The following is a 22,645-nucleotide window of genomic DNA, read 5'->3' as shown; positions in this document are numbered from 1 at the left end:
GATGGGATGGTTAAGTGGTCTATAGCATGACGACTTAGATGGTTTAGAGCATAAAAGCAAGGTACGGCACCAGGAGTTTCCTTTTGGCGAGACGATCAGCGTCCTGTCTAAGGAAGAACGCGGAGAGAAAAGAGAAGGGATATCAGCATTGACCTTAGTTGTATTAGTCCCCGATGGCTAAATTTGTCGACGGGCTACTTTCTAGTATTCCCCGGATATAACGGCCGGCGGATGTCGATCTCTTATAATACGGCAGCGGGAAGCATTGAGACAGTGATTCTCTTCCCACCCCTTGTCCAGCACATACTAAGAAAGCAGCGCAATAATATACTAACAGTGGCTAGCAGTAGAGAGATATTCGGATACGCTACCCAAGGATGAAGAAGTCGTGAGCGAAGGCAATACTCAACATCAAATACTTGTGGGATCGATGATGGCTCCAAAAAAAATCCTCCAACTCCATCGACCCCTTCCTCAAGTTCCCTTACCACTTGGGCCCCGGGTCTGCCTTTAAGGCTTTGAATCCTGTCTACCAATTGTAAAGGAGGAGAACCTCCTGAGGCATCACCCAGCCAGGAATGATTTGTCGAATTGTGGTTGTCGTATAATTTGACCCTCGTAAGAGGGAGAGCGACTCTAGAGCTGGAGAGCCAATTTCCGCTTGAAAAATCCGGTAGCACGGGGTGCGGATCGAACCGGCGAGGGGTCGTCGGAGCGATCGTGGCCTTCGTGGTTCCGAACGCGTCAAGCGTCAACTGACCATTGGTGAAAGCTTGCCGACGGATTCTGATATATGAGGGATATTGGGCTGGTTTTGGAAGGGGGGGGGGGGGGGAAGGTGCTGCTCAGTGAGCTCTTTCCTCCTCTCTCCTTCACTCGCCTGCCCTTTTCTTCTCTCTTTGTTAAGTGAATTGATGGAACAAGGAACTGGAAACCACACACTTAGACCTCCTTCAAGTGCCTAGGCCGGAAAAGCGGCCAATGCACAACTGGGTGGCCTTCAGGGTTTCATCGTTCGAGTGGCGGTTATTCGGCCGGGGTTTGGGAAGGATACCGCATTCTTTCTGACTTCATAAGATCGATTCGATGTCTCTCGAGACGCCTTTTCCTCCCGTAGGGCCGACAAGCGGCATTAACTGCTACAATTAGGCTTGTCGAGGCCAGTTGTCGTTACTATCACTCAGCCACAATCAAGCGAGAGCATAAAGCCGATTGAGGCTGAACCAGCAGGAATGTTAGCAACAGGGTGGTGGCCTTTGCGGCGGGGGAGAGAGTTAGAGGTGATGGGGCTGTGAGGCGTTGGGGGGTAGGACGGCATAAACTTCGCTGGGGTCCAGTGCCGGTCTGTCGGGACCTGTGAAGGGCGACTCGTTCGGCCGTTGGTTGGTCCTTGCTTCGTTACGGGGATCCTTCTTGTTGAAGCTTGAAGGTGAAGGCGCCTTTTTCCACTTCGTTTCCCCCTTGTTGCCCAGAGTACACGCGAACTTAGAGAGTCCCAGGAGATCCATCATTGGCCCATCGATCTATCAAAACTATCACTGCGCGAGTTCGTTCGACTTCGGCACGCCAGTTCTGTGGTGATGTTCCCGGGTCCAAGTCGAGGACCCTAGTTCTTAGTTCCCCACGATTAAAATACACGACCTCGAAAACCTGGAAAGACACGCAAGGGAACAAATCAAGACCTATCGGTCATACTTCATCCCTAGGTTCAAAACAAAGAAAGACAACCACAACAAAGACCGGCGATGGGAGGTTTCTGGATCCAGTTGCCGCGACTTGCAACTGGTTCAGGGTCAGTGCGTTGCCCAAGCCAGTCCAGTCCAGGCCACTCCAGTCGCGGTGCTGTGCCACTCGAAACAGGACCGGCCGAGCGACCGCCAACAGCCGAGAAGCGACATTGCTTTCTCTAAAGCTCGTCGTCGCTTTTCCATAATACCTCGTATTATTGCGCTGTCGGGCTCGACCCGACCTTAGTGATGTAGTACTTTCACCTCCGCGATGATTGCCCGCTCCTGCATACGCACCTGGCATTATCATCGAAATCAAAGAATCCTGATAGGCGACGAAGACGAGGACCAGATGCGCTAAAGCACGACCCAGAGTTGACTGCATTAGTCTACCTTTAGGCCCAAGCTGGGCGGTTAAAACAAAAAGAAGTCTACTTCGTATGAACTCTCCCATGACTGCCTTCGTGTTGGGTGGATATTAGCATCGATACCTCCTATCTTTATCCGGACGGCCTCGAGATGCGACAGACGGAACGGCCCAAGAGGTCAAGATGAAAGGATAAAAAACGGATCGCCCTGGAGTAATGCCCGGGTCTCGGGTCTCGAGTCTCGAGTCCAGCGGCATCCCATTCTCGGAGCTTCTGGTTAAATCGCTCTGGGACAAGCCGAATGATTCTGGACAACCTTCAGAGTCTTGGTGCGGGAAGCCTATTGTTCCGTGTCGGCCAATGGGCTCGACGACTTAACCGCGCCACGAAACGTGCGGCCTGCAACGCGGTAACTAGCGAGCGCCATGACACTTTTTGGGAGGTTGGCGGAGGCGAGGTTTGGCACTAGTCTCATTCTGGCAGTATGCCGCATTCCTGACCACCCTTGTTCTCACCAAGTAACCCTTCTCTGCCTTCCTTTGACTCTTGTTGTGCTTACTTTCCACGATAGGAAGAAGTGATCGTCGCCTAAGTCGGAAAGATGGATGGGTGGCTCTTTGAGCACGCAATGAGCGGACAAAGGATCACCGCTGGAGCTCGATCTACAGGGGACCAACGACACATCCTCGAGGATCTAGGACGATAGACAGGTAGACAAACCCCGTCTCTGATCGAGACAAGGAATTGAATTGACGGGCTGGGGGGATCAGCCCTGCAACGACGAAAACTCCCAGCCCAAGCCCTGTCCCGTTGGCCAGGCCTGTCATGTTCTGCACAGGAGATCCAACTCAGAACTGCTTCCTAGTTTTACCTCGCAATAGTGTGGTTCGAGAGACGAATGCAAATCCCGCCTGGATGCGGTAATTCTTCCACAGCGATTCGAGTTTCCACTTAGCAAGGAGTGTACGAAGTAGTGCGACAAACAATATGTTGGCCCCAGGAGATTTGCTTGGTACGTGGGACGACGCAGATAATGCAAGTCCTTTCACATTGGCTTCCGATGTTGAGGAACGACAAGAGATTGTTATTATCAAGAATAACAGCCTCGCTCTTCGATGCATGAGAGGGTTCTCGCGGCCTTCGCAACAGCGATCAGTGAGTCTGTCAACCATGAGAGCGAACTTGGAGATCTCCAGGGTGCCACCCACGACCACGACGAACCAGCCAATGCTGATGGGTGCTATTTTTAGTGAAGCTGCCACAGACTTAGTGAGAACACACTGCCTGGCCCCAACATTCCAACAGTGAACCTGAGGACTCTGACCAAATTTCACAGCCCGCCAATTCCCGCTTCCCGCTTCCCGCTTCCCACCCACCATCTTAATTTTGTTATCGTGCTCAATGTCTTTCCAAAGAACCCAACCTCCTCACCAATTCGGCGGTCTACTTCGTAGCGTCCACTAGATCAATTGATTGATCGAATGCATTACCCATCACTGCCATTATAGGTCAATCACGCTCCCCACCATCTTCTCGTTGATGCATCCACAAGTCCAATGTTGCATGCAGTCCTTCGAGTCCATTGACCTGTCCTGTTCTGTGTTGTCTGGCTCAGGCTTGGCAGCACGGGCCTTGACCACCCCCAGCCGGGGTTAGGTTGCTTTTTCTCCCGCTGTCTCGTCGCCCTGTTCGAGTTCATCCTTCATCCTTCAAACTCGATCCCTGTCCATGTCCTGTCCGTTGTCCATTCATTCTCGATAGCCTGGCAGGATCGTGGGTGTGACAGGGTCCACCTGTGGAGCTGTGCTTCCTTTCTTCCTTGCAGGGGTTCAGTGTTAGTTTGCCTTTCTGGGCTCGAGGCATACATACCTGTGGACACCTTCGAGAATAACAACGAAAATACCAGCCCCCATCCCGTCTTTCCATTTCCATTTCCATATAGAGCCATCCACCACCCACTCTCTTTTTTTGCCTTGAAAGAAAAATTCCGAGTCCGATTATATACCTCGATCCGTCTTTCCATCCCGCTTTATTACACCTTATTTCTATTCTAAAGCGCTTGTCGGGAACAATTAATTGTCTTAGTGCATTCAACTAAGACTGCCTGCCTTCAACCCACTCCCCATATGTGAACCTATAACTGCTTGCCTCCCACCACCCTCAACTCCTTAGGTCTTACACGCACACGCCGGCTAACGCCTCCAACTTCATATCTCATATTTAATATCCCCGCCTCATCACGCGTGCTTCTGCTGTGGTCGTATCGTCTGGAAATGCATCATTGCTAGACGATGTGCTAGTGCGGAGGACTTACAGGGCATTACGTTAACAACACTTATAAGTGGAAACATGGAGGACCACGATATCGATGCCGCCAAGGAGAAGCGCCAGTCGCATAACTCCGTCAGTTCGGCCGCCGAGGCTATGCAAAGAGCTGCGGACAGACTTATAGCGACTACCGAGTTCTTTAGGCTTCAGCTTCGCGAGAGGCAGGAGGCGAGATTCGCGAAAAGAGAGCATGAAGAGCCTGCTTCTTCTTCTTCCGAGAAACTTCGGGATTCCAGCCCTCCGAAGGCGTCGAATGAGGCAGTAAGAGTAGTAGTCGATCAAGACCAACCTCTGCCCTTCACAAATGGCAGCTCGGACGAAGCGACTTCGAGCCCCACGACCGATCCGCGAGCGAGTCATCCGTCTATGTCACCCGGAGACTGGCCAGCCAAGGTGCCAGAGGATCTCCCCATAGCCGCCTCACCCTCAACCCCACAAGTTGTCCATTCTATACCCATCCCAGAACCGAATGCCGTCAGGATAGAGTCTGCAACCTCAACAGCGGACAGCTACGCCACGGCGCAAGCCCACGTCTCCCGCCCCGCGCCTGCCGCAGTGGCCGGTTACTACCAAACACCGTCCCCGGGCCAATATTACTCAATGTCGCCCAATTCCCCTAGTTCAGCGAGCGATATGGGAAGCTCTTATCTTACCCCGCGATATCCACCTTATCGATCGAGTGCCTCCGCCTTGAGAGAGCCTTTGACATCGGAGACGGACAGGCCCTTTCCGTCGACTACCACCAAGGAAAGCAATTCCAAGTTTAGCGACGGAAGGCCCGCTTTCTCCTTTATTCGAGAAATTTTCTTCGTCTTCGTGATTTGTTTCTCGCAACTTCTCATGTTCGCCGCTCTTGCCCAGGCCCTCGCGCCCGCTCAGAAGATCGGAGCTTCGTTTCCAAACACCGTTCCGTTCTATCTCTCCTGGTACTCAGCAGCCTACGCAATGGCCGTTAGCGCCTTTTCGCTCCCCGCTGGCCGACTAGGAAGTCTTCTCGGACACAAGAAGGTTTTCGTCGCCGGGTTCGCGTGGTTCTCGCTGTGGAGCACCCTAGCCGGCTTGAGTGTGTACGTGGAGCGCAACGGAGGAAATGGTACCCTGTTCTTCTGCATCTGCAGAGGCCTGCAGGGGATCGGGCCCGCCATCATCGTACCCAACGCCCAGGCCATGCTGGGTCGCGTTTACGACCTCGGCCCTCGAAGGAACCTCGTCATGTGCCTGTTCGGTGCTTCCGCGCCTTTGGGCTTCGTCTCCGGGGCCGTGATGGCTAGTCTCTTCGCCGAGCTTACATCTTGGGAATGGGCCTTTTTTGTCCTCGGTGCCGTCTGCCTTACGTTTACATGCCAGAGCATCATCGTTCTCCCTGCGGACGACGCTCCCGCGCCTGGCATGAGTTCGGACAGGTTTTGGAGGCTTATTGATGCCCCCGGGATCATCACCGGAGTCTCCGGTGTTGTGCTCTTCACATTTGCCTGGAACCAAGCGCCCATTGTATCCTGGACCACACCCTACGTTTACTTCATGCTCATCATAGGCGCCCTTCTGATCGGAGCCTTCTTGTACATCGAATCGGCCGCCCAATACCCCATCCTCCCCATCTCCTCCCTAACCACCACAACCTACCTCGTCCTCGCCTGCACGGCCGCAGGCTGGGCATGCTTCGCTGTCTGGATCTACTACACCTTCCAATTCCTCGTCGTCCTCCGCACCTGGGACCCCCTCCTCGCCTCCGCCGGCTTCGCCCACATCCCCGTCATCGGCCTCCTCGCCTCCATTCTCGCCGCCTACCTCCTCCGTCGCATAACCCCATACTGGGTCCTCTTCATCTCCATGCTCGCCTTCGCAGTCGGCGCCGCCCTCATGGCCACCGCCCCCGTCAACCAGTCGTACTGGTTTAACGCGTTTTTCAGCATCTTGTTCATCCCCCTTGGCATGAACATGTCTTCCCCCGTCGCTACCGTGTTAGTTACAAATAGCCTGCCGCGAGAGCACCAAGGAATCGCGGGTAGCCTCGTCGTGACGACCGTTTTCTCGGCGATATCGATCGGGCTCGGCATGGCGGGAACCGTCGTGTCGAACGTGGGCGGCGACGGGCGGGATGTTTTGGGGGGTTATAGAGGTGCTTTTTACTTTGCGCTGGGGTTGGCCGGGTTGGGGATCGTGCTGGCGCTGGTTTCGGCTGTTAGTGATATGTTGTGGCCTGCGGAGCCGGAGGAGGGAGCTGCGTTGAGGATTGGTGGGAGGAAGGGGAAGAGGGCGGCTGTGAAAGCGAAAGCCGTCGCTTGAATGATTGATGATTTCTTCTCTTTTTTACTTTGTTCTTTGGATTTCATGAGGAAAAGAATCTGGGAAATAGGAGTTTGGGACGCCTTGGGAGTTGTAAATGGGTTGTCTGGAGACCTGGACGAGTTTTGGTGTTTATGGCGGATACCCCCTTCTTTCATCTTGCATCCTGGATTTTTTTTTTTTTTTGTTTTTTTTTTTTTTTTTTTTTTTTTTTTTTTTTGTCATAACGAAATATCAATGAAATATCATGAAATATCAAAGACACGACGGACGTGCCCCGGTGTTGCTGAGAACATCCAATCTTGTGCTGATGATCGTTGCTAGCATGGATATACCATACCATACATCGACCAGGAAAGGAAGTAGTTGGGCTTGCCTTTCCTGCCACCTCACCTGAACAAGACTCTCGAGGTCGAAAACGTGGGCAAGGTGATCGCCAGATGCGGTGAGTCCGGCGCTTCAGTCAACGATTCTCGACATGGCCAACTGGGTCTTTTTTGGACCTGGAACATCGAGACAGAGGGGCACAAGACAGGAAGCACGGTTATGAACAAGGAGTCGGGAACTTTTTGGATATCAGATTCTCGTTTTGGAGCTCGAAATGGCTGTATAGTTAAACATTTGCCCAACCCGTTTGTTTGCCCTAAACGCCAGAAAAAACAAAACGACATGATAAACAAGACCAAGAAAATTGGCTGGGGAACAGAAACAACTGGTATGAGAGCCGCATAGCGTACCAACAGAGTACAAGCCATCAGCGGAGTCCGATGAACGTGGATATCTCCCCATGAAGAAAGGGGAGCCCACCACCAACTCGCGGGCATGATGAGCACCTTTCGTCTCCTTAACGACCACCCCTGCTGAATCCACCGCCGCCTCGTCCCCTTCCACCACCCCTCGAGAAACCACCGCCGCCCCCACCCCGACTAAAACCACCACCTCCTCCCCTCCCACCACCAAAGCCCCCGCGACCACCTCCCCTCGAAAAACCACCACCCCTCGGCCCACCCCTTCCTCCCCTCGAAAATCCTCCCCGACCACCGCCACCCCTACCGCCAGCGCCGCCCCTCGAAGGCTTCTTCACCCTGGGCACACCCAACACCTTAGGCTTCGGCAGGAACCTCTCCATGGGGAGCAGCTTCTCGGAGCCGATGTAGAACTTGTCGCCCTCCTTGAACGAGGCGGCCTGGATACCCTCGGTGGGCTTGATGGTGAAGAAGACCTGGTTGATGGGGCCGAGGATCTCGTCGACCTTGCCGACGGGGGTCTTGTTCTCGAGGAAGATTTGGGCGTTGAACTGCGGTACCTTGGGGTTGATGGATTCGCAGACCATTTCGCCTTCGCAGGCGTGCATGAATTTGCCCATTTCTAGGACGGTGGCTGGCGGGCCCATGTCTCGCTGTTGGTAGCCTCCGCGGCCTGTGAAAGAGAAGAAAAAAAATGTTAGGATTTTGGTTCGGCTTTTTTTTTTCTCTTCATCCTTTTCTCTTCCTGTAGACTTTGCGATTTTGGATTAGGCGGTGGGAATTAGAAAAGAAATACATACCTCCGCCGCGAGAGAAACCACGGCCCCGTGGCGCTCCCCGAAATGACATTTTGAAATTGGATGAAAAAGAGAGACTTTCGAAAATTGACTGGTCGATAAGACTCTCGAGAGCGTCGCTCTGGTGCCAGTGGAAAAGGAAGGCTGGCAGGTTCTCTCGGCGATTGCAATGCAGGATTTGTGAGAATCCGAGTCCCTAGATTTTTTTTTTTCCTTTGCGTCGAAGTGTGAGAGCTTGGAGCGATTGGGGAGATGTGATTGGTCAGACACCGTCGGAGCGGAAAAATATAGTCCCTCAATTCTGCCCCTCCATTTTTTTTGGTACTTTGGCACATTGGTACTTTGGCCTGCCCCTGTCACCGCTTTTAATGTGGGGTCTGTCTTGTTCAGTCTTGGTTCAGGTTCTCTCGATATTTGATCTGACCTCTTGATCTCTTCAACATCTTGATGGATGAGAAGTTGCCATGCTTGAGATGAGAGAGGGTGCCCTTTCCATGGCCTCGAGTGGCTTTGAGGCCTGGTGATGTCCGAGAGGGTCGGCTGTAGTAATATCAATCCATGAGTCAACGAAACACTGCCCGGTAATTCCGCGCTGGCAATACGAATTGCGACTGCTGTGATACATAATAAACCAGAGAATTCATAATTCTAAATGTCAATGACTCGAAGATCAGGAGAGCAGCAGCAAGTAATCTTAATTTCACCTTCTTCTTCTGGCTCTTCCAGCTTGAAACATTGAAGTTGGGGTCTGCTTTTCGAGACTCTGCCTGAGTCACCGCCTCCGTTCCGCACTTAAAACCCTGGGCTGAATTTTGGCGGGGTACTTTTCACTACTTTCGACCTCGATTGCTGTGCTAAGACCTAAAAGAACCAGACTCGTCTCGAATTTGATCTTTCTACCACCTCCGCCTCAACCACCTCCCGGAAGTGCATACAACACCACTCCCGTTCCTAGCACGTACGATTTCACTACTCAATTCCTGCCAGAAATCATGGCTCCAGAGAAGAAGGCGGTAGATGCCGTCACCGAGGGCGTCAAGAAGGTCGCCATCGCCGGCGGGAAGAAGGAGAAGAAGAAGGGCGGGGCTGCTGGTGATGCTCCCCAACGCCCTCTCGAGCTACAGCCCGCGCCGGAGTTTTTGCAGCGCCGTATTGAGCTGTAGGTGTTTTCATCCTGCTCCTGGCGTCGGTGTGCTTGTTTCTCTAACAATCCCCCGCCCTTCCCAGGTTCGACCGGCTCAAGAAGAAGTACGATGAAGAGATTGCGAAGAAGCCACGCGAGCGCATCACCATCACCATGCCCGACGGCAGCATTAGGGAGTAAGCTCAGAACAAACTCGATAATACGACTCGATGTACCCCCAACTCTTTCGCCGAGATACTTACAAATATTTACTTCTTCCTGACAGGGGCACCTCTTGGGAAACCACCCCCGGCGAGATCGCGAAGGGCATCTCCAACAGTCTGTACAAGCGCACCGTCGTCGCGAGGCTAGACGGCGACCCGAACAAGCTGTGGGATCTCGACAGGCCTCTCGAGGCCAACTGCAAGCTCGAGCTGCTATCCTTCGAAGACGAGCAGGGTCAGATGGTCTTCTGGCACTCCAGCGCCCATATTCTCGGTGAGGCCTGCGAAAGGCGTTTCGGTTGCTCGCTCTGCATCGGTCCCCCGATTGAGTCTGGTTTTTACTACGAGATGGCGCTTCCTGATGGTGGTGCTGTCCACGAGAGTGATTGGAAGCCGATTGAGACCTTGGTGGGCTCTATTGTTAAGGAGAAGCAGAAGTTTGAGAGGCTTGAGCTGTCGAAGGAGGACCTCTTGGAGATGGTACGCGTGCAGAGAGACGCCATGCTCGATCAAAGGGAAGATGCTGACTTCGGGTATTAGTTCAACTACAACAAGTACAAGCAGCACATCATCAAGGACAAGATTCCCGATGGCACCGTAAGAGACCACTTGGCCCACGACAACTGCGGAATCGGAATTATTTTATTAACTGAAATTTAGTACACTACTGTCTATCGAAACGGTCCCTTGATCGATCTTTGCCGAGGTCCCCACGTCCCCGACACCGGCCGTATTGAGGCTTTCTCGATCCTGAAGAACAGCGCCTCGTACTTCGTATGCCTTCCACACCTCCGCCACCACTGTAGTCGACTGCGCCTGAGACTAACGTGGAATAGCTCGGATCTCAAGAGAATGACTCCCTTCAGAGGCTTTACGGCATCAGCTTCCGTAAGTACCGGATCCAGTGATATCGTGAGGTGTTGGTCACCCCACGACTAACAAGATTATAGCCGACAAGAAGCGCATGGCTGAGCACAAGAAGGTATATAGAGACTCCCACTGATATCTTGTTGATATTCCCGCTGACCTTCTATTGTAGTTCCTTGAGGAGGCCGCGAAACGTGACCACAGGAAGATAGGTCAGGACCAGGAGCTCTTCTTCTTCCACCCCCTTTCTCCCGGCAGTGCCTTCTGGCTACCTCATGGTTCCCGAATCTACAACACTCTCCAATCGTATATCCGAGAGCAGTACTGGAAGCGGGGTTATGAGGAGGTTCACACCCCGAAGTAAGCATATCCTAAAGATCATTGGCCCCCTCGTGGTGCATACTGACAGGAACATAGCATGTACAATGCAGATCTCTGGAGGCAATCCGGTCACTGGGATTACTACCAAGATGATATGGTGAGTTCTCAAGCCTTTTTTTTTTTTTTTCTATGCATGCGTTGATTGAGACTAACTGACCATTTTGTAGTTTGTTGTTGATGTAGACAAGACCAAGTTCGCTCTCAAGCCTATGAACTGCCCTGGTCACTGTCTTAGTACGTTTCGCGACTTGTCCGCCTTACAATCCATATGCAGGCGGTATTGACAGTTTTTGACTTTAGTGTTCGGCCACCGCGAGCGAAGCCATCGTGAACTCCCTATCCGCTATGCTGACTTTGGTGTCCTTCACCGAAACGAGGCCAGCGGTGCCTTGTCCGGTCTTACCCGAGTGAGGAGGTTCCAGCAAGATGACGGTGAGTATCGAGCAGAACTGCGTGAGTAGTATCAGACGGACTGAAATCCCTAACATGTTTATAGCCCACATTTTCTGCCGAGAGGACCAAATAAAGACCGAAATGGACGGCCTCTTCGATTTCCTCCAGGAGATGTACGGCCTTCTTGGCTTCACCTTCAAGCTCAACCTCAGCACCCGGCCCGAGAAGTACCTCGGTGAGATTGAGACCTGGAACCGAGCCGAGGCCATGTTGAAGGAGTCTCTTGACGAGTGGAAGGTCAGAACCGGAGGTGTTTGGGAGCTCAACGAAGGTGACGGTGCTTTCTACGGCCCCAAGATCGACGTCAAGGTCTTCGACTCGCTGAGACGAGAGTGGCAGGTCGCCACCTTCCAGCTTGATTTCATGAACCCTCAGTCCTTTAACCTCGAGTACGTTGTTGGAGAGGCCCCCGTGGCTAAGAAGGACCAGGATCCTAAGCCTGCGGCAGCTCCCAAGCCCAAGGTCGAGGAGGCCCCGGCGGCCGACAAGGCTGACGGAGAGAAGACTGATGGGGAAAAGCCTCAAGAGAAGGCCAAGGAGGTCGCCTACAGCCGTGAGAAGAACATGCGCCCGGTCACTGCCGGCTGCGCTCGCCCTGTCATGATCCACAGGGCGATGGCAGGCAGTATTGAGCGGTTCACTGCTATTCTCTGCGAGCATTTCGGCGGCAAGTGGCCGTTCTGGCTCTCCCCCCGTCAGATTGTGAGTGGTGCCCCTTTTCTTCTTTTTTCTAATCTTCTTTTTCTTTTTTTTTTTTGCTTCTGAATACTGACTACCCCTAGATTGTTATCCCTGTTGGTAAGGGATTCTTCGACTACGCCGAGGAGGTGCGATCCATCTTCCACAAGCAGCGCATGTTTGTCGATGTAGACACCAGCGGCAACACCCTGCAGAAGAAGATTCGCTCGGCGCAGCTCGCGCAGTACAACTTCATCTTTGGTAAGTTCCAGCCCTGGCTATTTTACCTTGTGTGTCATGGATGCTAACATGATCAACCTTCAAGTGGTCGGTGATGAGGAGATGCGTGGCCGCCAGGTGAATGTCCGATACCGAGACGACACCTCCACCCAGGACCGCGGCAAGCCCGTTCCTCTCGACGAGGCCATTGAGAAGCTCGTCACCCTTCGGGACGAGAAGGGCATGTATAACCCTTTCCCGGCGGCGGCGAAGAAGGCGTAAGTAGGGTTTGGGTGTGATATGAGAAATGCTAGATGGGGCGGTGTATGTAGGTAGTCATGGTGTTTTTAAATAAACGGAGCTTTGAGGCGTGTTAGAAGTTGTCTATTCTGAACCTCGTCAACCTGTGATTTACAACGCCCAGGTTTGACCTTCTTTATTTTCCCTCCACTACAACCATTCACCGAAACATCCCATCACCTCCCAATTCCCACCAAGTAGGGAGATCAAATTAAAAATAAAGCGATCGCATCCCGAAACACTAGGAGGCTCGTTTTCCCCCCCATTCTTCTCCTCTGCTGTCGACTAGCGAGAGCATATCTCAAGCTGCTGACCCTTAAGCCTACATCACCGATTTCTCCAAGTCCGATTCAGCATCTGTGTAAGGAAAGGGGATATCACTTATTTCATAAGACGGGTTGCCCCAGTACAAAAAGCTACATGATGCGCAATCCAAGGAATCTTGCAAGACTTTCCCAAAAAAATCCAACGGCAAGTCCAGAGCAGAGACAGAGAATAAAAAAAGAAAAAAATAAAAGGGGAAATCCGACATCATCTCAGTTTCATTTCCGCTTTCTTCCACAAAGTTTTTCCAACCTGCCCTTCCCTTACCGTCTTTCATCTATGCCCATTATTCCACACACAATCGCACGCACACAATCCGCCTCTCCCACCAAACCTGGTCCGATCCGGTCCCCTTACGGCTTCGGTACCTTGATCGTCCTGCTCGTCATCAAACACCCATGCGCGACAAACAACAACACAAGCGGGTGAACCTCCAGCAAAGTGCCCTCGCCCCACACGCCAAAGGGCAAGTTCTCGAGGATCCAGCCGTTGGCGACCCAGTAGGCCATGATGGCGTCGATGCCGAGGGTGGTCGGGATGGGGGCGCCCTCGAAGTAGGAGGATTTTCCGGTGGCGTCCTTGGGGAGGGAGGAGACGGTGACGTTGAAGCGGGCGAGGCGGACGAGGCCGCAGAGGGCGAAGAAGGAGAGGGAGAGGGCGTCGAGGGGGGTTCGGAAGCCGATGGCTGTGGCTATTGTTGCGGGGGCGACGCCGAAGGAGATCTTGTGTGAGAGGTCATGGTTAGCATTGCTCTTTACAGGTCTTTTTTTTTTTTTTTTTTTTTTTTTTTTTTTTTTAATGAGAACATTGTGGGCAGACGTACTAGGTCAGCGAGAGAGTCTAATTCTTGGCCCATCATGCTCGTCTTCTTCCGCCACCGGGCCACGCGGCCGTCCATAAAGTCGAAGAAGAGGCCGAAGGGAAGGAAGGTCAGGGCAACGTATATCAGGGTGGGGTCTTGGGGATCGCCGAGGCAGTAATGTAACGCTGAGAAGATGGACAGTATACCGCAGAGACCTAGAGTTATCTGCCTGTCAGCAAGGGCTAGGAGGGGCTGTTGTATCGTAGGATCGCAAAATGCGAGCTTGGAGTGCGAGTGCTGAGTCGCACATGGCAGCCGCGAATATCGGTGAGGAATGGCACGATCGAGAGGGGAGCCCATCTACGCGAGACTATTGGGGGCTATATGCGTACCGTTGAGGAGAGTAATAGCGTCGGCGAGGTGAAGAGCTCGAATAAGAGAGAAGCGGCCTGCATCGGCAGATAGTAGAAGCTTCTGCTTGTCAAAGGCTACATCGCGAAGGAAAAAAGTCGAAAAAGAGATTAGCCTCATGTCCCGGCTCGGCCCCTACGGCTTCAAGAGTCCCCGCGCTCCGAAGAGAGAGCCGTGGCACGCAATGTCAGGTGCGTCATGGATAGCTCACCTGGCTGAGCGGCCTGGCCGTCTTTCAGTGCGGTGCCATTGGAGTTCGCCATGGCGCCGGACCGTCTCAACATAATCCCGGAACCGGCGGTGGGGGGGAGTCGGAGAAGGCGGGGGGAAAGGGAATGGAAACGGTTTCGCGAAGATATTATATCTCTATCTATATGTGTCTGTGTATTTCTCGGTCTACTAGATGTGTCGGGTCGAGTGGGAAGAGTGAGGCCGGGATCTGTGTGTGGGTGTGGCGGTTTGACTCTCGCTTGTTGGCAACAAAATGAATCAGGACCGTAGATCGACGTCAGTTGTGTCGGCTTAGATTTGACCGCTGGTCAAGGCGTCAAGGTCGCGGGTTCGCGAAGGAATTCTCGAACGTCAAGGAGAGGGCGAAGAGAAAAAGGTTAACGCCGAAGTGAGCAAAGACAATTGGGAGGTTCAGTCCTGCGGTTGTCGGGGCTTGTTTCGTTTACGTGAGATTGATGCTGTCTGGATAAAGTTGCTTTTGGAGGGTTGAGAAAACAGAAAAAAAAAAAAAATAAAGCAGGGCCAAAATTCTTGAGCCGGCTTTGGCTGGCTTCGGAAAAATGTACATGTACCGGGGAATGGGCGCTGGTGGTTGGTTGTGGAGCAAAGACAAAGCCTCAATGATCGACCTGGGATTGGAACAACAGTGATTGATGGCAGGGTCAGAACAGGGTCAGCCGGGATCAAGCCAGGATCAGCCACACTGGACGGACACTGGTCCCCCGCTCTAGCGCTCTAGCGTCAAAGTCTTGGTACATACGATTTGGGCTGCCTTGTTGCTCGCATGTGATCTTGCCAGGGTGTGTTCAGCGTTAGCATTGGCATTTTAATCTTAATTGCTGCGCAACGTTGAAGGCTTTTGCTGGGCTCAAGAGAGCTTGCCGAACCCCACCAAGCAGTTACGGAAAACCACGAAGTACCGGTACAAACGACCACTGGAAGCCCAGCCTTTTTTCCTTTTTACTTCGTACCTGGTCATTCTTTCCCGCGGAGCTGGCAAGACTAGTCGTCGCTCTCAACAAAATATAATGGCTCACAGGACCTGGCAGAAATTTCCCCTAACTTCAATTTGATGCTCTAAGCTCTTTTCGACGCTGTTTCTACTGGGTCAGGTACTTGGTAATTCTTTCCATTTATCCTTCTTCTTTGTGCTTCCTCATGCCCGGCTCGCCACGTCGACAATCAACAAGAGTAACTTATCCGGGGCCCGAAGAGTTGAGGTCCCGAGCCTACGCCCGCCAAGCAAACCGTGCGTCTTCTGCCAAACTTCGTTCACGACAAACTGGACCCTTCATGTTTCCTTTCCAATTCCGACATCGCTATATATAATCAGCGCATCCACAGCCTCCAGCGTAGCACGGGCCCTGCGTACCTACATCCCACGAGCTCGGAGGCAGCAGCAGACGACAAAATAATCCCCGAGGGCCTGGAGCTGCGTCGGCATTGATACAATATACTAGTACCTGTGTAGTGTACACTCATAGTAGTATACCACGTCACAAAAAGAATGAAGCCGCACACTTCGCTACTCCTCCGTGTGAAGTTATTGCATGACGACACATAACTACCAAGTAAGACACTTTTTGGCTCCCTTTGGCAACCATGCACGCAGTCATTTGCTCTGTAGAGAACGACCGAGAGTGATGTAATACGTCCACCATTGTCCTTCCGACACGCGCCAAACCAGATGGACGCGGCGCAACTTGGGCATGATCAAATCTGTCCATCAGCGGATACGCCGCACCACGCTATACTACACTTACACCACTTACTAGTAGTCTTTAGGTGGAGCGTGTCTCCCTGCGGAAGGGGCGGCAATGGTATGGAGTACATCAATAACTTCGTAGCTTCGACTCAAAAGAGATTGGCCCACGAACTGTAAATTGAAACTCGACGATTGCTTTGTCCATTTGCTCGTCGAAGGAAGGAGACAAATGAATTATGTAGTATGAACACTAAATCATCGAGCGAGACACATCTTAGAGTCAAGTAAAACCTTGGGCCATCAACATTACAAGTCACACGGGTCAAAGACCAAATCAAGACATTGGCTCTCTGCTGCTGCCCAAAAAAAAGCAAGCGTCTATTTGCAAGGCTCTCAGGCCCCAATCATCTAAACTCCGCAGAAAGCAGAAAAAACATGAACCGGGCAGCTTGCCTATGCGCCGTGACAAAACCTCCTCTCCTCCCTAGAGAACAAGAAAAAGAAGGAAAAAAATAAATAAATATTATGTTCGTAGTAGTGCCGATGACGATGATGAAACGGGAGAACAAAGCCGAAAGCGTGAGAGAACGCAAAAGAAAAAGATGCGATGCAAAAACAAAGGAAAAAAGTTCCGCCTAACTCAGGTTATGTTCCGCCCAATGTTCCTTTCACAAAAACATGGGATATGTGTATATACGTGTACGAGCTCTTCAGCTCTTCATGCTGCGTATGGATATCAAGGCCATGATTATAGGGGAAAAAGATAAATACCGGCTCTGAAAAAACAGTCGAGCGTCGGTCCGTACCGAAGGGGGTATAAGATGCTTGATGTAACATGGAGAGAGAGAAGGGGGGGGGGTTCATCTCTCCCGTTCTATGCCGCCTTTTCCTCAGTTTCTCTCTGGGCCCGTGGGGCCTCTCTCTTATAACTGTTCTGTTGTGTTCTCAGGTAAATTATATGTCGTGTCGAGGCAGATTTTCCTCTCTACCTCGAGACGATCAATGAGAAGCCGTCAACCCACGAGCCGCATGTGCCGGATACACCGGCGACGTTGTAGCCGCTTGGGGGTATTAGTGTTTGTCTGCATCGAAGATTTGTTAGCACTTTCTTTTGGTTCCCGTAGCAAATACAGATGGCCACCGGGAATGTTTCTGGTCGACTTACGGTGATCCGCCCTGACTGTTGCCAAAAATCGGCGACTTCCTCCCCACGCTCGTCAGGATCTGGATTCCATCTAACCACGCCCCGGACCTCACATGGAAACCGGTCAGGTACTCCCCGCGCCGGATATCTGTAAGCCAACAATTTTGTTTAGTAAACCACATCCCGGGGGGGAACACCAGAAAATTTCTCGTGGGGCCAAGAGCTTACCGAATTCGAAAATATCACCCCCGGGCTTCCCGCCCTTCTTCCCAAACATCTCCACCGACCCATCATCGAAAATAAATTCCAACCCATCCACAGCCTTCCCATGAAACACAACAATCTTCGACACAACCCTACTCTGCCCCTTCGACTCCCTCGGCATGAACACAACCTCCTGCGGCACGCTCCCCTTGAGCCTCGACAACCCCACCTTCTGCCCGCGGAAGCCCAACCGGCCCGTACTCCCGAGCTTGACGGCCGACTCCTTGGAGCAGAATGCCTTGAAGTCCGGGATGTCGACGCTGCCCCCGCCGTACGACTTGGCGCACACCTTAAGCTTAGTAACACGTTTCCCTTCCGGGACGCGGGCCCGGAGGTCTTGCTCGCTTAGGACGATCTGACGCTGCGGTATGCCGTTTTCGACGGGGTACTCTATCCACGTACGGCAAACGTCGTCGCCATCGGTGAACACTTCGAGGAACGAAATGCCCGTGGTGGCCATGATCGCCACGCTATTATTATCGACAGGGTACGTCTGGACGCTGCTATCCGGGTGCAGCACGGGATCGTTCGGCAGCCTGAAGCACGGATGGCTCCTGAACCGGAGACAATCGAGCCGGTGCCATTTACACTCGTCCTCCATAGCCACGGGGCCGCCCCTAGACCGAGTCCGCGTGCAGTACGCCTCGCGAGCCACGAACGACCTGTTGAGCGTAACGTAATCCCGGAGCATAACCCCGCTCTCCTGGTGCGGGCAGCCGAAAAGGTGGCCCACCTCGTGGAGGTGCGCGCCGATGCCGATGTTCGCCGCCTCCCACGAACTCCCCGCCTGGTTGCAGTCGTTGGCGACGTGATTGGTATCCGTCGGAGTGCAGTCCGTAAACGCCGGCACCACCTCCTCGAAACTGGCGGGGTAGCTCTGGAGACAGTGTGAGCCGAATACGGCAAGTTGCAGATTGGCCCCCGCCGAACCGCCGAGCGCCGCGTGACCCCGGATGGTCTTGGCTTCCGTGTCCCAATGCGCGTCGAGGATTAATACGCTGACGTACTGTTTCTGGCCCGGTAGCGGCTTGAAATAATTTTTGACGGCTTCGGCGGCAATGTCGAACAGGGCGTTCTTCTTCGTTGCCTTATTGTATTGCTGGGCCTTGTCGAGGTCCCGGATCTCCTCGACCGTCTTGTCTGTTCGGATAATATGCACCTTCGCCTCCGACCGCATCGTGCAGAGATCGGCGTCGCGGTAGGTCGAGCTCCCCAGCGTCCACTCCTCTTCGAACCGGAACGCCCGCCTTCCCAATCTATTCCTAAACATTTGTTCCGCTGTAAAAGCTTGCCACAAATATGCCGCCATTCGAAATTTCCGCACCGCGAGATCCAGATCGTTCCCTTCTCTCTCGATTCGCGCCGGCATCGCATCGAACGTTTCGGGTGAGTCTTTGGCCACGAGGATGGCAAGCTGTAACGGCGGAGAGCTCGTGGGAGGCAGCATGTGCAATGTGAGGCAGGAGACGTGTACGGGGGCGGAGGATCGAAGCTTGGGGTTCGTGAACTCGAGGCGTATCCGGTTGGCGCCGGGTTGGAGGTAGACGAGGGCCTTGAAGTGGGAGCTGCATACTGGCCAGTTGACTTGGGGGAACGAATCGTCCAGTCGGGTAACGCTGACGGTGCCGTCAATGGCCTGCATCGCCGGATCGCCAATTGTGCCGTGGAGTAATATCACTTTTTGGTAGACCTATGAGGTCGGACATAGCTGGTTAGCCATCATTAAAACAGGCACAGCGAAATCATGTGAAGCTCCCCGGCTCCTCCCAGCACATCGCCAGAAAAAAAAAAAAAAAAAGAAAAAAAAAGAAAAAAAAAATCTATCCTCACAGACATACCCAGGCATTCTCGCTAATATTAGAAATCCGAGGGGCATACTGGGACAGCGGCACACTTGGTTTCCTATTCAAAGGTGGGTAGTTGTATCCCAGTCCACTCATGCTCGACACGCTGTTTCTAATGCTCCCCGGCGCCGAATGGGAAGTGAGGGGAGGTCGTGGCATTGCCGGCGAGGGAGGAGCGAGAGAGTCTTTGCTATCCGGCAGGTTTAAGGATGGGTCTGAACAACTGGTGACCGAGGGCGGCGTAAGCGAGCCGGTTGTGGGAGCGGTCCCATGGCTGCCGCCCGCATCACTAGACGTATCGGTCGAAACATCGGTTCGGAAGCTCGCTCTCGACCGCCGCCTTAATTCTCTGAAACTGAATAGGGAGGGAGCCATGGCAGGCCCCAAGGAGTTTGAATTAAAGACAGCTTTGCTGCCTTTTTGCACTTGTTGTCAGTCTCAATCGAAGGGGACTCTACTCGCCGCCCGGCGAGCTACTCCTAAGAGAACCGGATCGTTTCGGCTCCGATATCGAGGTATTATAGTAAGCGGCGCAGACACAGCTCGACATTGGACCCTTCGTTTCTGTGTTTCTGTTTCCTTTCTTTTTTTTTTTTTTTTGTCCCCCTTTCCTTCTCTTCTCCGGGCCGGGTGGTTGTTGTGTCACTTTTGTCTCCTCGCTTGGGGAAAAGGGAAAGACGAGGCTCTTTGGACTTTAGGGGAAGAATGTCAAGAAAGGGAAATGAGAGAACAGGTAGTAAGTATTGACGGATCTACCGCAGGCTCGTATTACATGGCAGTGTGGGGGGGCAACCTCGCAGGATGGTGGCGCTCATGTCGTAAAGAAATGGACGAATGCATTCGGGGCTCGGAAGTCCACTTGTGCCTGGCAGCTTCCCTATTCCAGTAGTTCCGGGTGGGTTCAATGATGTTGCAGCGACACTAAATCCTGTTTCTCCAGTGTAACTTGTCCACAAGCTAATCAATTTGATCAATTCATCAGCAATAGCAACAAGTTTGGCAAAAAAAAACGTCAATAACTCAACGTTATTACATCAATCCGGGACTTTGAGGGGCAGCGAAAGATGTCCAAATGTTGTTACTTGCTAATATGATTAAAGCATGGGCCCAATTGGTGACCTTGGCTGTGGAGAGTGCTAAGATCCATCGATCCCCAAAGTGGACATTTCGAGAAATGGCGTGTGCAACTAAGCTCGTATACGGTACTCGAGGACATGAACTTGGGTACTTTCGCGCTTTGGTGTCTGAAGCTTGCAAGGCGAAGTATTACTTTTACCCACTATGCTACTCCGTAGGAGGAGGTACAGGGGTTGCAATGCTTCGTGTTCAAGTTCCCAGACTGCGAAACTGGTCCAGTGAGGAGACGAACTCGTATCCGGCTATATTTCCGGATCAGTTTCTTTGATTCTAACTTGTACAGCCTGTCTTTCAGCCCATGAGCAGAGACGACTTTTGGCCAGGCTCTGTATGTATGTCCTCGAGTTCGAAGAAGAAGAAAATTATGAGGACACAAAGTTGGGAGACTTATCCCTCGATGGTGTGTGTGTGTGCTGGGGAGCGGATTGGTAGACGAGGCTTTCGATGCTGCAATGACAGAATCGATAACCGAGAGTCCTTTATACAGCTAATAATAACAGCGGGAGCCAAGGATACCACCGTCCACTATGCATGTCGGGGCAGCACAGCACCCAAAGCGACATAGTGGCTGACAATCGACCGACAGGATCAGATCAGCCATCATTACCAGGCTCGGCTGCTGTCGTCCTCCGTATAATCCACCGTTGATCCATGCACACCGCAGTCCAGGCCCTTTTAGGCCAGGCTGTCTGGGCAACGGTGCAACCCACAAAGGTTGACGTGCGATCCTATGCAGGACACTATGAGTATTTTAGATGCTTTATGGTGTACGAAGTACTTCGTACTTGGTAAGGCTCTTATGATGAGGCTTGTTCCAGCAGCGGGAATGGTGCGCTTGCACTATTGTTGTGTGCCTGCAGTACTCAGGCATAAAATTGTGGGTAGAGTGGAGTTTGATGTTTCTGTATCCTGTACTTAGTAAAATCTAAGAGAGCAGAGAACATGACGTTTTGTTGTCAGGTATGAATGAGTCCCTCAAGGTAGATCGGCCAAGGCCCAATGTCCTCGCAGTACGCGTCGCCTGCAAGAATATACATCGATCGAGCACATCATCAAAGCCCGCTCAGCTTAGCATCTTGAACATCAACATTGACATTGGCATTGGAAGAGTTGATTAACGTTTTCAGTTTTTGGATATTTCTATTCCAATGTTCTCTTTAGCTTCGAGATATGCCCGTCATCGGGGTCATCCTGGCCTTGGCCTGATCTTCAACAGTCCTTTGGGTCCTGACATCAGGTATAAAATCAGATCACATTTCAAGTTTTGCCTCGGGATTTCCAATGAAACGCAAACGTCAGATCCTCAATTTCCTGTTCTCCATGTCGAGTACTCTGGTACGTAAACAAGGATCTATGCACAATTAATGTATTGACACAGCTAAGAATGAAATAAGCATTAGTTTAATGTTATGTTACGTTATGACGATCTCGCATTAGACTCGATGACCTTGACTTCGACTGGTCCACATCAGTTGAGAGAATTGCAAGAAACCTGTCTAAACTATGACGTATGCATCCAGACGGCGGCTTGACAATTTCGATGCCATTGACGCCAACATCTACATCAGCTGAAAATATGCAACTAATATCAATAGCAACTAGCAAGGACCAGATTTTGCTCCTCCATGTAATTCTCCGTGGACAATGTCAATCAATCCTCTGCCTATGTCTACACGCGAGAACTATTCCCAACCGGGCACACCACCACATTTTATAAGTTAGGAGACCCTCGATCAGCTCCCTTCTTGCGTCTTGGAGACAACTCCACGCCATGATAAGCCCCGTCCTGGCACGCCAATTCAGCTTGAGCTTCGGCCCCTAGCGTGGCTCGCCGCTATCCTGCTAGAGCACGTTCCTGTCGATCCAATGCCCCCATGCAGTTCCAGGAAAGAAAGAACAAAATCAAGGCTGTGGTTGCCAACACAACGTGGATAAATTGGCCAACCCCATCACTCCCACGCGGTGGATAAAATGAAAGCAGGATTGATCTAAAACTTCCCTGTTTCCTTATCAACTGGTGGGGAATCGGCACTTTTTCGCTCCCCGTCTCCCATGATCCCATCTCCCAACCCCACGGAGCGCAAGTCATTTTGTAGAAATCCCCGATCCGTCGGTCGAGAGGTCGCGAAACAGAACTGGGCAAGGCGCACTCACGCATCACGAACGAGGAGACTGCAGATTAAGCCGGTAGAGTTCCCTCGAAAAAGCCTCTCCGGGTCTCGATCAGCTGCTTCCAACCTGTTTGGATGGAGCTCGTAAGAGGTTCCCTCTCAATTTTCACAAGGT

General features: G+C 52.2%; 4 protein-coding genes and 1 pseudogene across 4 annotated transcripts; 2 read left to right on the top strand and 3 right to left on the bottom strand.

The window, feature by feature from the left end:
• Window positions 1–4,444: 4,444 nt before the first annotated feature.
• On the top strand, window positions 4,445–6,709 carry SAPIO_CDS4511 (annotated as a pseudogene; the record flags this gene model as incomplete).
• Window positions 6,710–7,553: 844 nt separating this feature from the next.
• Window positions 7,554–8,304, bottom strand: SAPIO_CDS4510 (uncharacterized protein; the record flags this gene model as incomplete). Its single annotated transcript, XM_016787038.1, has 2 exons — window positions 7,554–8,128; window positions 8,256–8,304. The coding sequence occupies 2 exons, from the start codon at window positions 8,302–8,304 to the stop codon at window positions 7,554–7,556; spliced, it is 624 nt and encodes a 207-aa protein (XP_016643383.1).
• A 940-nt stretch (window positions 8,305–9,244) lies between these two features.
• Window positions 9,245–12,479, top strand: SAPIO_CDS4509 (uncharacterized protein; the record flags this gene model as incomplete). The annotated part of the gene is made up of 14 exons (XM_016787037.1): window positions 9,245–9,411; window positions 9,480–9,572; window positions 9,662–10,079; window positions 10,140–10,196; window positions 10,260–10,373; window positions 10,436–10,487; window positions 10,550–10,581; window positions 10,639–10,826; window positions 10,884–10,944; window positions 11,015–11,081; window positions 11,148–11,279; window positions 11,344–12,002; window positions 12,083–12,239; window positions 12,304–12,479. The coding sequence occupies 14 exons, from the start codon at window positions 9,245–9,247 to the stop codon at window positions 12,477–12,479; spliced, it is 2,373 nt and encodes a 790-aa protein (XP_016643382.1).
• Window positions 12,480–13,174: 695 nt separating this feature from the next.
• On the bottom strand, window positions 13,175–14,297 carry SAPIO_CDS4508 (uncharacterized protein; the record flags this gene model as incomplete). The annotated part of the gene is made up of 4 exons (XM_016787036.1): window positions 13,175–13,543; window positions 13,645–13,838; window positions 14,016–14,111; window positions 14,246–14,297. 4 exons carry the CDS (start codon window positions 14,295–14,297, stop codon window positions 13,175–13,177), a joined length of 711 nt encoding a protein of 236 aa, XP_016643381.1.
• Window positions 14,298–16,955: 2,658 nt separating this feature from the next.
• SAPIO_CDS4507 (uncharacterized protein) lies at window positions 16,956–19,381 on the bottom strand (the record flags this gene model as incomplete). The annotated part of the gene is made up of 4 exons (XM_016787035.1): window positions 16,956–17,052; window positions 17,136–17,262; window positions 17,343–19,068; window positions 19,217–19,381. 4 exons carry the CDS (start codon window positions 19,379–19,381, stop codon window positions 16,956–16,958), a joined length of 2,115 nt encoding a protein of 704 aa, XP_016643380.1.
• Window positions 19,382–22,645: the final 3,264 nt, after the last annotated feature.

Source organism: Scedosporium apiospermum, assembly GCF_000732125.1.
Source record: "Scedosporium apiospermum strain IHEM 14462 chromosome Unknown SEQ_SAPIO_0092, whole genome shotgun sequence".
Classification (NCBI taxonomy): Eukaryota; Fungi; Ascomycota; class Sordariomycetes; order Microascales; family Microascaceae; genus Scedosporium; species Scedosporium apiospermum.
The sequence above is the reverse complement of the archived record's forward strand: the minus strand, read 5'-3'. Positions and strand labels throughout refer to the sequence as shown.